General features: G+C 39.6%; 2 protein-coding genes across 4 annotated transcripts in view; one reads left to right on the top strand and one right to left on the bottom strand.

Annotated features, from left to right (window-relative positions):
• The window catches only part of UBIAD1 (UbiA prenyltransferase domain containing 1), a 423,268-nt gene that overhangs the window by 50,867 nt on the left and 355,260 nt on the right, over positions 1–17,141 (bottom strand). The window lies entirely within an intron of this gene.
• The window catches only part of MTOR (mechanistic target of rapamycin kinase), a 62,942-nt gene that overhangs the window by 44,557 nt on the left and 1,244 nt on the right, over positions 1–17,141 (top strand). For all 3 annotated transcript variants that reach the window (XM_079326064.1, XM_079326062.1, XM_079326063.1), the window contains 23 exons: positions 301–426; positions 1,024–1,155; positions 4,051–4,166; positions 5,403–5,520; positions 6,288–6,494; positions 6,977–7,077; positions 7,406–7,502; positions 8,110–8,208; positions 8,707–8,829; positions 9,431–9,613; positions 10,187–10,321; positions 10,601–10,775; positions 11,000–11,135; positions 11,801–11,948; positions 12,592–12,714; positions 13,142–13,224; positions 14,192–14,264; positions 14,766–14,840; positions 15,326–15,461; positions 15,725–15,790; positions 15,934–16,014; positions 16,292–16,372; positions 16,797–16,902. In XM_079326064.1, coding sequence (XP_079182190.1) covers positions 301–426; positions 1,024–1,155; positions 4,051–4,166; positions 5,403–5,520; positions 6,288–6,494; positions 6,977–7,077; positions 7,406–7,502; positions 8,110–8,208; positions 8,707–8,829; positions 9,431–9,613; positions 10,187–10,321; positions 10,601–10,775; positions 11,000–11,135; positions 11,801–11,948; positions 12,592–12,714; positions 13,142–13,224; positions 14,192–14,264; positions 14,766–14,840; positions 15,326–15,461; positions 15,725–15,790; positions 15,934–16,014; positions 16,292–16,372; positions 16,797–16,902 — 2,720 coding nt within the window. The remainder of the gene's footprint in view (positions 1–300; positions 427–1,023; positions 1,156–4,050; positions 4,167–5,402; positions 5,521–6,287; positions 6,495–6,976; positions 7,078–7,405; positions 7,503–8,109; positions 8,209–8,706; positions 8,830–9,430; positions 9,614–10,186; positions 10,322–10,600; positions 10,776–10,999; positions 11,136–11,800; positions 11,949–12,591; positions 12,715–13,141; positions 13,225–14,191; positions 14,265–14,765; positions 14,841–15,325; positions 15,462–15,724; positions 15,791–15,933; positions 16,015–16,291; positions 16,373–16,796; positions 16,903–17,141) is intronic.

The following is a 17,141-nucleotide window of genomic DNA, read 5'->3' as shown; positions in this document are numbered from 1 at the left end:
TTGTATGGAGAGTTTTTTTGATTCTTGGATGCATTTCAGCTTAGGAGCTTTTCTCCTTTTTCTATTAGATGATATTGTTAGACTGCAAGCACTAAGCTGCCTGCAGATTGTGAGTCAGGGACTGAACCTTCTTCATGCACTGCAGTGTTAAACAAATAGACAGTCCCTGATATCAGTCTGCTGTGAATTATGGGCACAGAAGTCTCCATCTTGATGGAAGTCCCTTCAGATTCTGAATCAAGACTGTCCAGTACATTGCAGACCAAACCCTAACAAGCTGTCCCCTGTTTTTCCTCTCAGGGCTGTCAGAGAATCGTGGAGGACTGGCAGAGGATATTGATGGTCCGGTCTCTTGTTGTGAATCCTCATGAGGACATGAGAACTTGGCTCAAGTATGCCAGCTTGTGTGGCAAGAGTGGGAGGCTGGTGAGCATTGTCAGGCTCTGTCCTCTTCTGCAGGTTTTCAGATGATTTGCTTTGGTGTGCTGCTTCAGCCTTGGGCATTCCTAAATGCTTTCATTGCCCAAGTGGGATGGGCTCTCCTCTGAGGAAGAAAGTAGCCAGAAATTGTTGAAATGCTAAAAAAGTTCATGCTCGTAGCCAAGGTTATTTTTGTGGGATTGATGGTATACCTGAGAGCCCCTGGACCAATTTTTTATTGCATGCTATAACTGGAAGTTTGTATGCAGTACTGGAGATTATTAGTAACAGCTCTCTCTGCTAGAGCAAGGAGTCAAATCTAAAATGTGATGTTGCTGTTGAGCATAACACCACAAAATTTATCACCAAATACTTGAAACAGAGACTTTACACTTTCTGTGACTTCTGAAATGAGAATCTAATGCTCTGATCCGAAGGAAGACATATGGTTTATCATGTGGTGTTCCTATGAGTCCTGCTGTGTCTGTATTCTATCTGAAGGGTCAGATGCATTTTTTCAATATTGGGCAATTCTGAAGCAATATAAGCTGGAAATAACAACGAGCTTGTTTTAACTTACTTCTTCTCTTTTCCACTTCCCAGGCTTTGGCCCACAAGACCCTTGTGCTGCTCTTGGGAGTAGATCCCTCTCGACAGCTGGATCACCCACTGCCAACAGTGCACCCCCAAGTGACTTATGCCTACATGAAGCACATGTGGAAGAGTGCCCGGAAGGTACAGGACAGCAAGGCAGGGCTTGCCTTCCCTGCTCAGCCTCTGTGCAATGCCACATGTTAACTCTTCATGTCCCCCACACTACAAGGGCAAGGCTGGAGGTTTTATTTTTGCACCTCTAAAAGAGAGTAATTAATTCCTTTCCTTATTGTTATTCAGATAATAATTTTTTTATTTCCTTTAAAACTCTGTAAGGCAGAGAAAACCTGGGCCTAATTTTATTTCATGTATGGAAAGATTATTTTTGCCAAACCAGTAGCTGGTACCCAAAGGATGCAGCCAAGATTAATAGTGAATAGTAGGTCTTTTGTCCTGTGTAGGTTTGCTACTTGACTTTTCATCCACTGTTTGGATTGGCAGGTCTCTACACTGTACCTGTGGTCAGGGTTACATGCTGAAAGAGGGAAGTAAAGGGGGGGTTATTACCAGTTTTAGAAGTGTCTTGAGCAGTTTGCACTTAGTTGCTGAGCAGAACTGATTTTTACTCAAGAGATTATCAGAAATTTCTAACTGAAAGTCAGGAGTTTTGTCATGGGAACAATTTGGCTCAAGAGAGCCCAGGGTGAATGTTTTTGACATTGCAACACAGGGAGAATTTACATAATCAAATCCAATAAGCTCCAGACTGGATAAGTTATCCTTTTTTTTAATATACATTAAAGCCTCCATTTATCCTCATATTCTGCCACATCTTTTTTGTTCTTTTTCTATTTCTGCCTTTGGGATTGCCAGCACTGGAGCAGAGCCACTGCTGTGGGAACATTGCCACAACTAACTATTCTTTATTTGCATAAAAAGAAAGAAGGAAGGAGCTGTTGCTGAGGCCCTGTTCTGTTGGCACTGTAACACAGTGAAATTGCCTCTTACCATCTTCAGTAAATGACTCCAGAAGTATGTGGGGTCTCTGCTTGTCTCTGTGAGGAAAACACAGAGACTTGGGTTCAAGAAATAAATCAACATGATGCAGGACACTGGTGCAGTGGTGGAAAGCAGAATGAGGGCAGGGACAAAGATTAAGGGAGTGAGAGAACTCCAAAATTAACTGATGCAAGAATAAGGGGAGCCCATGGAGATGGGGGAAAACTGATACCAAAGTAGAGAAATAATACATAGGTACACCTGGTGATGTGTGTAGTTTTATGTAACTGTGTGCTCACTTGGTTTGTTATCCTGAGTAATAAGCTGTTGATGAAGGCTGGTATGTGGGAAATGATCATTTTTTCTAGCTCAGCAGTTCAAGGTTCCTTTGTTGACCTAAAATATTTTCAATACTGCTGTTTTGGCACTTGTCACATCCAGCAGGAAAGAAGCTGGCATCTAGAAAGAAGCCAGCCATACTGTACTTGCAGAGCTCCACAACAGTCTTCTCTTAAAAAACAAATAAAAATGGATAAGTAAACCCTATTACATTTCTTTTAACAAGGACCCTTGCCAGCAGCTGCATTCTAAGCCATATCCCATAAAAAGGATGCATACAAACTTAGGAATTCAGTTGTTCTGGAAAACTTACTGTTTTCAGTCTTAAGTGCTCCATCTGTCAGTTTATGGCTATCAGTTTTCAATATTAATGGAAACTGAAAAGCAGATTGTTGGGTGTGTCTAGATATGAGAGGGGCACATAATAAAATTATAACATTCTGTACTGATACTGTTTGGCAATATATTTTGTCTATTTTTAATAGATATCTAGCATAGCTGTTTATAAGATTGTTATTTACACACACAGCCCCCCCAGTCCCTTCTGTCTAGGTTACCAGCTGTGGAATGCACCACATGAATGTTATGAGTGTGATCCTTTCTTTTATTTCACCCTGGGCTAATACTCTTTTTTCCTCACCACTGAGTTGTGCATGCTGACATTTGAACAGGATAGATGAGGCATTTGAGCTCAGGTGGTTCTTGTCTCTAACATAGCTCATTCCTGTAGATACACAGAAGTAAATTAGGCTTCTAGCAGCATATTCTGCAGTTCCTAACCTGAAATGACCTTGCAGATTGCAGGAGCTTTACTCTTTAATTCTTTCCAGTGAAGCGTGCATACTGTTTTCTTAAATCTTTATGCTTCAGTTTTCCTACCCCAGAATTCTTTCCAAGGAATTTTAAAAAGATTTTTTTTCCCTCAGAATTTCGTAGTGCAAGTTGTTTTAGCACTACTACCTTGTGTAATATCCTGGCAAAAGATTAATGCACATTTGTACTTCTTCAATAACCTTAGGAAAAATGTAGATTTTGATTTGTTGAAACAACTCAATGTCCCATGGTGTATACTTCAAGCCTAGCCAAAGCTGAAAGGTTAGGAGGGAAGATCAGGAAGCTGCAAGTTTTCCTTCAGGCACTATTTAGTCAAATTGTCTCTTTTTTTTTTTTTTTTTGGTCTGGTCATAGCATATTATATTGTCCTGGTCAGATACAGTTTATAGTAAGCTGTAAACATTTGATTGTTGCAATTGCCAGTTTTGGTTGATGCTCAGCTGCAATGAGATATCTCTGTATCTCACACTGTGTGGACAGTAACAGCACATTCTCTGTGTTGAAGTTTTCTCCCTGTACAGGTGACCTTGTTGCTTTGGCAGAATTAATTTGTGTTATGGTCAGTCATACCTTTGGCTCTCTGTCTGTATGACAGTGAATGTGTGCCTGGTATCAGAAGGATGCAATTATTAGTTCCTCAGTTTAGCAATTTCAGAGACAACAAGAATCTCTAACCTCTTCATTTATTTGGATATATTTAAAGTGTAAAGTAGCTTTAAAGGGATGTCAGTAGCTAAAATGCTTTGAAAGAAAACAAAATCATATCTTTTTATTTCTTTGAAAATAATTTCCACGTTCTTTTCCTCCCTTGAGAAGTTCTATTTAAGCCCTGTGGCCCTCACTGCCTCCATCATCCCTTTGCAGATTGATGCATTCCAGCACATGCAGCACTTTGTGCAGACCATGCAGCAGCAGGCTCAGCATGCCATTGCCACTGAGGACCAGCAGCACAAGCAGGAGCTCCATAAGCTCATGGCACGGTCAGTACAGGCTCCTGGGCACCCTTTAGCTCTTACTGAAACTGAAGGCTTTCCCTGCAGCTTTCAGACAAAGCCCATGCTTTGATTAAACAGGATTTCTCATTTAGCTTTGGTATTACATTCTTATCTACCATGTAATGTTCAGTAAATGTCATTGTTATGTATGTTATAAGTGTTATACATCAGCCTAAACAAGCTTGTATTTATTGCTGGTTCCTGGTTGTATTTTTCCAGCCCTGTGGCTGGCTGGCAGAAGGTAGAGCTCTCAGCTTGTCTGTTTCTTTGCTTTTCAGGAGATTTGGTCCCTAGGAAAGAAACACTTCCCACATGCCTGGCACATCTGTGTTAAGTACACAGGCTGCCAAGCACAACAGCACTGCTTTGGGCAGGAGGTGCCTGGCATGGGATGGTCTCTTATAATACTGTTGCATTAAAAACCCTTTCTCCATTTTTCTTTGTGTATCTCTAGGTGCCAGATTTGGTTTTTTTTCAGTTTAAATTAAAAATTGCATAGTGCTTTCTATTGAAGGTTTGCTTTTTTAGAAGGAAGGTGTGCACTTGATTTGCTTTTATGAGGCACTGTCTTATTTTTTCAGTGACTATAATGGATAACAAATTGGTAATGATTTGCATACAGTATTTGTCTTGCACAATGCTTTCTGGAAAACTCAAAGTACAGAAAGGACAGCCATGTAACTGTGGCATTTAAAGCCTGCTGAGCGAGCAGAGTATTAAGTTTTGTGCAGCCCCACCCTGCTGCAGTAAAAATATGTTGTTTTTCCTTTCCTCTAGGAGGGAATGACTTAATGGGGTTCTGGCTGGGGGAAGAACAGCTCCTCTGTGTTTCCATTGTTTGTCAGTGTTCTCCCCAGAAGGTTCATTCATATGGTGCTCAGTGCAGCTCACCAGCACGTGTGTGCATTTTATCAGCACACATTGATAAAGTCTTTCAGTGTTGCTGTTACCTACTTCTTACATTTATTTTATAACTCATACAGATGAGGAAAAAAGTTCGATCCCCACCTTTCCTCTTAAATTAAACCTTCATCTAGTTAGTTCCACACTACAAGCAAGATGAAGGTGTTTTTAATCTTGAATCCAGCCTGCAGGAGAGGCTTCCTGACTGGATTCACCATATGAAATATCTTTTAGACTCCAGATAGCAAGTTGACCTTTTAATCCAGAGGCTTTGTCTTCATTTTAGGTTTTGAATTAATAATCTCTTTGCTTAACTAGGTGTTTCCTGAAACTGGGTGAGTGGCAGCTGAACCTGCAAGGCATCAATGAGAGCACCATCCCCAAAGTCCTGCAATACTACAGTGCTGCAACGGAGCACGACCGCAACTGGTACAAGGTTGTGCAGAAAAATTCCCAGATAAATTTTATCAAATGCCATACTGCAGGAGAGGAAGGTGTTCATTGGAAGATCTATTACTGTCTACCCTGTTACTTCCAGCAGGGTTAATAAAAGAAAACAGAACCAAAAAACAGAGAAAGTGCCCCAATGCAACCATGAGATTCTTGTTTAGAATTTTATGTGGTTGGTAAAACTAGGCCACAATTCAGTTTCTGTTCTTGCTTTTGAGACTCTCTCCTGTTATCAGTTAGCAATGAAGGAGAAAGAAAATGAAAAAATTTAACTTGTTCTCAGTCAGTATACTTGAACAAGGAAAGTAGCCCTGCTGCTAATTCTCCAAAGAGCCTTTGATTTCAGAGTTGTGATACTTCAATTAATATTTGGTGCCAGATCTTCTCTGGGGCAGCCATCTCCTAGATTTTTTCCCATTACACATCCCCGAGTCCTTAAATACTAATTTTTATTTTAGCCTTTGAAAAATTAAGGTATATGCAAATGTAATTTAATATTTGGTAGGAAGCTCATTTGCTTTAATATTCAACAAGGAGTTCCAGGCCAAGAACTGAACATGATATTATTTAAGATAATAAGACAGTTCAAATTACAAGCCATTAGAGAAATCAAGGCATTGTGTTATCTGCAGGGTATTACCTACTGCTGTTGTTTGCAGACACAGAAAGGTTGGATTATATCTAACAATTAGGAAGTGCCTGGTGCAGAAAGGAGTCATCTTCCTTCTGACTTCTGCTCTTTGCTGTTGGCAGGCCTGGCATGCCTGGGCAGTGATGAACTTTGAAGCAGTGCTTCACTATAAACATCAGAACCAGGCCAGAGATGAGAAGAAGAAGCTGCGTCACGCGAGCGGAGCCAGCATCACCAGCGCCAACACCGAGGGCAGCAACAGTGAGAGTGATGCAGAGAGCACTGAGAACAGCCCCATCCCATCCCCAGTGCAGAAAAAAGTCACTGAGGTACCTCCCTCCTGCCTCTTCACCTTACTGCTTACACACAGAAAAATGGTGTGGGCTGGATTAATGCAAATGGTTATTAGCTGTGAGCTGAAGTGGAGACTGAAGTGGCTGTCATGGGTGATATAGTGCATTAATAAATTCTGCTGTTCAGGCCCCTCATGGAAGACTGAGGAATCTCTTTTATTTACCAGTTATAGTAAGGTGGTAGTTTTTAGTCTGTTTGTTGTCCATAGCTTTGCAAACAAACCAAAGTATAAAACCACTTCACAGCATTTTCCCTTCCAGGAAAGACCTTTGTGTAGTCAAGCAAAACAAAATTCTAGGAGCAACATATCTGGTGAAGAGTAGGAGCAGAAATCAGCTACAATGAGGATTAGGTCTATATTTCCACATATTTCTTCCTATTTCCCCTTCTTGAGTTTAGCATTCATGTGGGCTGATGTGCTTGCATAGAACTAATGGAGCAATTTTAATTCCAAAAGGATTTATCCAAGACCCTCTTGATGTACACAGTCCCTGCTGTCCAGGGTTTCTTCAGATCCATTTCTCTGTCTCGAGGAAACAACCTACAAGACACTCTAAGGTACATCATAAAGCACCCAGGAGATGAAATCCAGCTGATAAGAGCACATGGTTTCAGATTAGGCAGAACACATTTCTGCTCCTTGTTGTTATGGTTGAATTAAGTGAGTGCTTTGGTCCAGGCTAATTTTTGTTAGCTGGATTATCCCTGCTGTCTGAGGGCTCTGGGAAGAAAAGTTGTTTGTAAATGGATTTTGGGTTGGAATGTTTGTCTGTTTGTTTGTTTGGGGTTTTTGTGGTGGGGTTTTATTGGTTGGTTGGTGTATTTTGTTATGTTTTGATTGTATGTTCATTTCTTTGTTCCTAGCAAAGGTATTTCTCTTTTTCAGAGTCCTTACTCTGTGGTTTGACTATGGTCATTGGCCTGATGTGAATGAGGCCTTGGTAGAAGGAGTCAAGGCAATCCAAATAGACACTTGGCTGCAGGTAAATAACTCAAAGAGAAATCCCAGTTCTGGGGGACTTTAGGGATTTGCTGCATGATATCCATTATGATCCCTTGCCAAACAATCCTCTGTAGGTGAGTGCTGAGAACAGTGTGCAGTACAGTCTATAACTGATATAACAAGTATCTTGAGCAGAAAAATGAGAGATGTTTATATATTTATATGCAGATTTGAGCATATTAATAAGAAAGAATGAAAATTTTTAAATTAAAATTATGTGCATTCAGTGGTGATCAAGTATAAAACACCACTGTCCTGCTCTAATGTAGTTCAGGATCTGATTGAGGATTGCCTTGTAGAATGATTCTTGTAATTAAATTTAAAAACACTTTATTTCTTACTTAAGCATTATACTTCAAGATGCATATTTATATAGTAGGATCATGTGACAGTTTAGCACAGAATACTTATGAGCTGATTGAGCTGTTGTACACTTCTGTTTGGAACCTTGTGTTACCCTCTGACCAACTCAGCAATGAGTGGTGGGCTTCTTGGAGGCTGTGAGGTCTCTAGGAGAGGACAGAAGAGCTGGTGCACTGAACACATGAGGTGACAGGAGTGTTTATTCTCCTTTTCCTTACTCCTAGGTTATCCCTCAGCTCATTGCCAGGATTGACACCCCTCGGCCTCTGGTGGGACGTCTCATTCATCAGCTGCTCACGGACATTGGGCGCTACCATCCCCAGGTGAGTGTTGCCTTAGAGCTGGAATTGTCACTCCTGCCTGCACTGGAGGTCACAGCCAGTGATGACAGTGAGGATGGAACAATTTCTGTTGCTGCTGTTCACATAAAAATGGGAAGAGGTGAATGAGCCATGCAGCCTGGGAAGAACTCTTTGTCTAATGGATTTAATGTCTGCTGGGTAGTGCAAATTGCCTTAAATGTCTTTATGTGACAACTAAGAACCTACACTACAGGTTTTATCTAAAATTCTTTCCACAATGTGGAATATCACAAAATCCTAAAACCTATTTTTGTTCTTCTAGTTTGAAAGAGGCTCTCAATGTCATTCTGCTATTCAGTGAATTGAAGCCTTGCCAGCCTTTTGGATCAGAAGACTTTCAGTAGTGGATTTCTATCTGTTATCCCTAAGGCTGCTGTTTGATAATGCTTTGCTAATTATTTTAATTCATGTACCTCTACTGTGGGGTTCTAAAATATTATTGGTTGCTATCCCTTGCAGGCTTTGATCTATCCTTTGACTGTGGCTTCTAAATCTACGACCACTGCTCGGCACAATGCTGCAAATAAGATCCTGAAAAACATGTGTGAGCACAGCAACACTCTGGTGCAGCAGGCAATGATGGTGAGTGCTCAGTGCAGCATTAAGTGTGTTGTGCTGGATGGTTGTATGTCATTTATAATAGTACAAAATTCACTGTTGTTTCTGTTCAAGTGTAATTTATTTGGGGTATTTGCAACTAGTACAAGTTACTGTATTAGTATAATTTTCAGAGAATGCTTTCATTTTTAAATATTTCACACACTGAGCTTTTGTATTTCCTTATGAATAAATTTAGAGAAGAAATACATGGAAAACCTTTGTTCCATAAAGACATGTTTTTGCTTAATGGAAAGTAGAAACAAAACTCACTGAGCATAGCATGGAAAGAGTAATGTAATTAATTTCATAAAGGATTTTATGAATAAATGAAAAATAATGCTTTCAGGCCAAGCTGCACAAGGATGTAGAAAATTTCAGAGGTAACAAATAAGCTGAGAAAAGCCTGGTCAGCTTCTACAGAAAAAAATGTGCCATCACTGTGGTAGCTCTTGTGGCTCCCTCTGGCTGCCAGAAACATGTATTTCAAAGCATTAGAGAAGAAAGGAATTTTGCAGTTTTAAGTCAGGACATAGTCCCAGGGATTTCTTTAGGCATTTAATCTTTTTTTTCTGTTCTAAAACAGGTGAGTGAAGAGCTAATTCGTGTGGCCATCCTATGGCACGAGATGTGGCATGAAGGGCTGGAAGAAGCATCTCGTCTGTATTTTGGAGAAAGAAATGTAAAGGGAATGTTTGAGGTTCTGGAACCACTTCATGCAATGATGGAGAGAGGGCCTCAGACTTTAAAGGAGACATCCTTCAATCAGGTATCAGCAAATGGCCAAGAGGCTGTTCTTCAGGACAGCCACCTGCCAGATGTGTTACAAGAACCTTTGCCATTTAACACAAAAAGTGAATGTCTTGGGACTCATTGTGTTAGCTGCAGATTCATTATTGGTGTTTATCTTCAGATCTGTGTCACTTTTGGTGACTATAAGAGGCCATGGTAGTCCCAATTGCCCAGACACCTCTATCAGGATGTCAGATAAGGACTGGAAAACAGTGACTGCTCTGCAGTTAATTATTCTGCTTTCTTCACAGTAAGCACTAGCAGAGATAACAGAGAATCCACTGAACTTGTAAGCCTCCTGTTGAAGGGTGATTCTAAGCATTCAGTTGCCTCCTATAATGAAATCTGCTTGTGAGCAGTGTTGTTTGATAAATTCAATGCAGATCTTAGATCCAAGAATTTCTGGATCTTTAATTCTGATCTGCTATAAAAATGTGAGATCAAGTATTTGTAGTGCAATTTGAAAAAATACTTTGATGCTCTTTGTGTTAAGTGGTTAACCCGTTACACTACATATTGAAATTCTTTTTTCTGTTGTTTTAATCCCTAGGCCTATGGCAGAGATCTCATGGAAGCTCAAGAGTGGTGCAGGAAGTATATGAAATCAGGAAATGTCAAAGACCTGACTCAGGCTTGGGATCTCTATTATCACGTGTTCCGACGGATCTCAAAGCAGCTGCCACAGGTGAAGGGGAGATTCAAACCTTTGTGGGTCTTACAGTGCAAGTTGTCAATACCAGCCTTTGTGTTTTCTGGTTATTCAAAACATGTTAGCTCAGTATTCTGGAAATAACTACACAGGGTTTGCTGCAAATTTGGTGTTCATGCAGCACTTCCTGCAAGTACCTGAAGTACTGGAAACTGCCTGAACTGTTTTAGGTGCCTTGACAGCATGAACTCTTCAGATGCTTCTGTGAGATTGAACTGAAATTCTAATGTATTATATTTCTTTTGGTTTTGGTAGCTCACTTCTTTGGAACTACAGTATGTGTCACCAAAACTCCTGATGTGCCGGGATCTGGAGTTGGCAGTGCCAGGGACGTACGATCCCAACCAGCCCATCATACGGATTCAGTCCATTGCACCCTCCCTGCAGGTCATCACCTCCAAGCAGCGGCCCAGGAAGCTGACATTAATGGGTGAGACAGAGCAGTTTTCACTTTCTTATTCCAGTATTTCAACAGTTGTTGCTCTTAGTTCAAAGTATATATTTACCTGGTGAATCATCTCCAGCCTTTCCTTTCAGGTGAGGTTTTTGTTAGTCGGTCTGACTGCCACGTTTCCCAGGTTTTGGGTTCATGTGTGTTTACTCTTGTCTGTTTGTTCAATAAAAATAAACTTTTGTGCACTAACTCTTTTGCAGGAAGCAATGGGCATGAGTTTGTATTCCTTCTGAAAGGTCATGAAGACCTTCGCCAAGATGAAAGAGTGATGCAGCTCTTTGGGTTGGTCAACACTCTGTTGGCAAATGACCCAACTTCCCTTCGTAAAAACCTCAGGTGTGTGCTCTGGGTAATCACTGAAAGTGCTTCCCCATGTGTGACTCCTTACACAGGTGCAGCTTTGCAAGTAAACCTGACACAAGCAGTTCTTTTGTGAAGAAATGGCAAATCTTGGAGCTAAGTTAATTAGAAAGAAAACAGCATTCATATAATTCAAACATGGAGGAAATGTATCTGAGTGGATTGTTTGTTTTATTTAATTGAAGTCCTATCTTGTAATTGTTCTGGTCTTTGAAGCAATGCCTATTTCAATACACCTTGAGCATTGCCTTAGATGCCTGAGAATGGGTTTTTGCTAGAGACTTTTTATTATAGTCACTAAACAGCTTGGTGAAAGTCAGAGTGCAATTCTGGCAGTGCCTTTCAAGCAAGAACACATCAAATATCATGTGCAAATAACAGATCACCATGGGTGATATAACATGTACCTACTGAAAACAGCCTTTTAGTGAAAACCATGTAAACTTTGAGCTTGTCTGTAGATTATCTGGCAACAATCTCTGCAAAAAAAGGTGTTTGCAGTCTGTTTGAAAAGACAAGCAAAGCAACTATTGACAATTTGGACCAGAATCAGATTTAACAGTAGTTGTTTTAAGCATCTTAAAATCTGGTAAGTTACAATATACAACAGTTTGAGCTGTGATTCTCCATTTTTCCCATAGCATCCAGAGATATGCTGTTATTCCACTGTCTACAAATTCAGGCTTAATTGGCTGGGTGCCCCACTGTGACACACTGCATGCCCTCATCAGAGACTACAGGGAGAAGAAAAAGATCCTGCTCAACATCGAGCACCGCATCATGCTGAGGGTGAGGGGCAAGCTGCAGAGCTTCTGCTTCTTTCTTTTACCACACCTGTGTCTTAATGAAGGGAAATGGTGCAAGGCTTCCTCCTCTGCCTCTTTTCTGATTGTTACAATAAATTAAAAATATTAGATAAGAGTTATAGCTCGTCATATGTTTGGTTCTCCTTTCCAGTTTTAGCAGTGACCACAGGTTGTTGCCATCTGGTGACTGATATGTGTTTGGAATTTTGCATGACTGTGATGTGTCTCATACAAGGTGTTGTGCTGCTGTGTCTAAGCAGCAGGGACAGAATTAGACTGGGGAAACTGAACACTACTAAAAAATTTGGAATTTTCCTGCCAAAAAGGAAAGTGTTTGCCAGCCCAGAAGACTTACTTGGATAATGGTTTTTGAAAAATACTTACCTTTGCAGTTTTTTAGTTAAATGGCTGGATGTTAAATCATTTCCTGTCCCATTTAAAAAGAATTCTTCACTTTTGCTTGAGTATCTCACTGTGTTTGAAACATACTGGTCAGTTTACAAATAATTTTAATTTAAGTATAAGCTTGATATGAAATTATTTATGATTACTGTGTTTTTCACAGTACAACCAGAGGCTACTGGAGGTGGATTTTTAATTTGCTGAATATCCCTTCTGAATTATAGATGGCTCCAGACTATGACCACCTGACTCTGATGCAAAAAGTAGAAGTATTTGAGCATGCTGTCAATAACACAGCTGGGGATGACCTTGCCAAACTGCTGTGGTTGAAAAGTCCAAGCTCAGAGGTGAGTTCAATACAAGTTGAAGAGCAGAGTGTGCAATTATCTTCTCTGCAGAATGAGTGAGAGATGGAGTTTATTTGTCCTAAACCCCAGCTGAATCACTGCAGAGCATGAATCTGAACATGTATCCCCATGTGAGGGGCTTACAAGGCTCAGAGCACAAGGGCAAAGCACAAGACTGGAGATTTTAGTCTCCATATACTCTGCAGGGGAGAGAAAAGCAGAAGCCCCAGGATATATTCTCTTAATAACTTGGACATCTAATTCAAAGGCACAGAGTGTTTGAACCACCTCAAACTTACAAAGTACTAGACTTAAGCATATCATAGTTCTGCTTTGGGCAAAGTGCAACTGGTTAATGCATCAATTATAATATAAACTGAAATATAATATACCTGCCTGGCTTTTTCTGTTTTGTCTCCACTTGCAGGTATGGTTTGACAGAAGAACAAATTACACCCGTTCCCTGGCTGTGATGTCAATGGTTGGGTACATTTTGGGCCTTGGGGACAGGTAAGAAAAGCTGTAAAGGTTTCTTTTGTTTAAAAGCACAGACTGTGAAGGCCTGTCAGTTCATTCCTTGAATGTGTTCTTGTGATAGCATCTTCCATTGTGGTTACTGCTGGGTTGCAGTGGTACCATCTTTCAGGTCATAATTATGCTGCTGTTATTCTCAGCAGGGCAGGTAAGAGATGCAGTTTGTGTACCTTGAGTATAAATTAGACTTTCTTCCTTTTTGAAATTAATACATATGGAACTACATTAAAGACCACTAGTTCTAATTTTGCTGTTTCACAAAATGGGAAATCTATCTCCATCCATTTTATTAACAATATAACTTCCAAAATACTTCTGAAGACAATGTATATTAGATTTTAAATCTGTAATGCAAAAACAGCTAAACCCTTAAATGTTTTAATAACAAGAGCTCTTATTTCTGAACTTTAAAGTCTCTAACATGAAATTATAAACCTTTGAAAATTGAATTGAACAAATTTGGGAAATATAAGCATGAATAAAGCACTGTAGTTTTGCTGGTCTGATTTTTTTTCTCTGTTACTGGTAAAAAGATTTGTGTTACTTCAAGTGCAGCATAGTGCATTACATTTTTCTACACTAAAAGAAGTGAAAAAAACATAAAACAAGTGGAAAAATTTATTCTAACTGAAAAATAAACATTCATGAACAATCATATCCCAAGAACTGTACTGATCATTCTTGTCCAGGAGATATTTATCTTCCAAGGTGAGAAGATCTCTAACTCCTGAGGGGTTATTACAAATGTAATGTGACAGATGCATTGTCAGGAAGGTTTCCTGTTCATCCTGAGACTGAAGATCTCAGACAAGCAAGTTAGCACTGGCTGTTCTTGTTCATGAAGATAAATGTATTTTCAGACTGGAGCTGCTGTGATTGACTGTGGTTTTTTGTAATGGTCTGTCTCTGATAATCTGTTTTTTCTCCCACTCCCTCACCAAAGACACCCTTCCAATCTGATGTTAGACAGATTGAGTGGAAAGATCCTGCATATTGACTTTGGGGACTGTTTTGAGGTAAGCCTTTGCATTTGGACCTGACATTCTCAGTGATACTTCACATGGAGTATCAGAAGGAACAGAAATTAATCTATAAGCCAGGACAAACTGACCTTGGAGTCTAATCCTGGGCAAATCATTTGGCTCTCTTTTGAGCCTCCCTTTGCCTACAGGCACTTTAATAGACACTTTATCTTGAAAGTATATCTTGGGGATTAGCTGACCACTGGAACCAGCAAAGAAGTGTTAACATCATTTCCATGAAATTTATTGGAGCAGTTTAAGCTGCTGATAGGCAGTCTATGTTGCTGGCCACATGCTTGAGTTTTCTCTTTATTACCAAGTTAATAATTTAGCTTCTCTCAGTAATTTGTGAAAACTGAGGAATATAAAGCTGTGAGTTTATTTCCTATTTGGAATAAAATCTTCAAGATTGTAGGGAAAAGATCCCAGTACTTAATAACTTTTTAAAAGTAAGTTAGCTATTAATTTACTTATTCTCCATCATCATGTGTTTAGGTTGCAATGACAAGAGAAAAGTTCCCTGAGAAAATTCCATTTAGATTAACAAGGATGCTGACAAATGCTATGGAGGTAAGCTTTCCCTCTGATATGGATGGGACTGTTCCTAGAGAAAATTGCAACCATTTCTCTGTTCTCCTGTATTTTTTGGTGTGGCTAAACTTTACCACTCTTTAAGAACCAGGGGTGTTAATATTTCAGCTTCATTTTCTGCAAGTTAAAATATCTCCTGTAATACCTGCAGTACATTACAGTAGAAAGCAACTTTTTAGTTAGGAAATAAACTGCCCTGAAATTCCTCCAATTTCTTAGGCCTTCCTTTAGTTTCCCATTTCAATTAGCTGTTTGTATCAACCAGACAGAGTCAGTTGCATAGTGATTTACAAAGATCTTCCTCATGGAGAAGAGAGTTTATTAGTTTGTAATTAATGTGTGTCTCGTTCTCTTAATGAACAAAGTGTAGTCAACTCTAGTTCAAAGCTACTTACTGAGTGTTGAGTTGGAGTTGCAGAGTGAACAAAGCAGTTGTTGATTCACTTCTTTTTTTTCTTCCAAAGGTGACAGGCCTTGATGGGAACTACAGAATCACCTGTCACACAGTGATGGAAGTGCTGCGTGAACACAAGGACAGTGTCATGGCTGTGCTGGAAGCCTTTGTGTATGATCCCTTATTGAATTGGAGGTTGATGGACAGTAAGTGATCCTGATAAAATACTGACAGCAACAGAATATTCATAAAAGAAATCCAGAAGCCTGAAATCCAGTCTTCAAACAGTCTGATCAAACTGTTCGTTTGAGGTGCTATTTCTGTGTGCACACAGTTTTAGGGATTTTAATATGAAATTACAGCAGTGATCAGGAGATGGAAATTATTTTCAGATGATTGTTTGTGGACAAATTTGCTCTGAAACACTGAAAACTCCAGTTCATGCTTTCCCACTCCTTTTTTCTTGCAGCAAATACAAAGGGCAATAAACGCTCACGAACAAGGACAGACTCCTACTCAGCCAGTCAGTCAGTAGGTGAGTAGAAAAGATGATAAATGTCACAAATATGCTTTTCAAATTAGCTGATTAACACTCTTGCTAATGTTTCCAGAAGAATTTTTCACCTGCTTTTTAGCTTCACATTTATGCTTTTTTGCTTCCATGTTTTATTTCAATAGAAATGTTGGACAGTGTGGAATTGGGTGAGACATCCCATAAAAAAACTGGAACCACAGTGCCTGAATCCATCCATTCCTTCAGTAAGTTTCACTGTTGTTTCTATACTGATTCAGAAACTGTTCTTAGATAAGAAAATTTTATCATGATCTCAATGCATTAATATGAGATGGGACAGACAGAGCTTTTGTCAGCATAAAATTATCTGTGTTCTCAACTCCCACAAAGAGTTGTATCTATAAAAAGTGCATCTAGGTTTGCACTCAAAATGGTACTTGGAAAGGGCACATCTAACAGCAGTACATATGTTTTTATTGTTCAGATGAAGACCTAATTCTGTGTCCTATTTCTGTCTTTTAGTAGGAGATGGTCTGGTGAAGCCAGAAGCTCTAAATAAGAAGGCAATTCAGATCATCAACAGGGTTCGAGACAAGCTCACTGGTGAGCATGTAGTTATGTTTATATAAAAGAAACATCAAATCTGATGGATCAGCATTATCCTTAGTGTTTGTATTTTATGTTAATCCTTTAATTTAACATATTTTGATTAAGTGGATGAGGCAATTTTCCTGGTTTTGTCCAAAACCTAAGTACTGTGCCTGCATTTAGATACAAGTAAGTCTGATCTGAAAAGTACGCAGGTGTTTGTAATTACAAAGACTTAATATTTTGCATGCATTAGCTTGTTAGTGGAAGGTGAATTTCTACTGTCCTGGCATCTAGTTTTTAAGCATTTAATTGCAAAATTTTACACTTTTAAAGTTTATAAGAAACTACTCCCCACCTGCCAGATAATGTACTATAAGGGATTAGGACCAGGATTCATGACTCCTTTAATGACTTTTTTAATCCTTTAATTTCAAAGGTCGAGACTTCTCTCATGATGAAACTCTTGATGTCCCCACACAAGTAGAACTGCTCATTAAACAAGCAACTTCTCATGAGAACCTGTGCCAGTGCTACATTGGATGGTGAGTTTGTCACTCAGCTAACCTTGCAAAACTTGTGGAATAGTCTGAGCAGAAAACTGCTAAAGAGAGCCTCAGTTGTGTGGTTAGTTATTTGTAGGAGCCTTACCACATACTGCATCTGATCTGGTAGATTCTGCAAGCCCATGGCAGTGCCATAGGCAGTCCTCTAGGGAATTTGCTGTTATAAGTAATAACAAGGATTTTACATTTTTAGTGTTTGAAAAAAAGGAATGTGGTGG

This window comes from Erithacus rubecula (assembly GCF_903797595.1).
Source record: "Erithacus rubecula genome assembly, chromosome: 24".
NCBI lineage: Eukaryota > Metazoa > Chordata > Aves > Passeriformes > Muscicapidae > Erithacus > Erithacus rubecula.
This window is presented reverse-complemented; position numbering and strand designations above follow the sequence as displayed.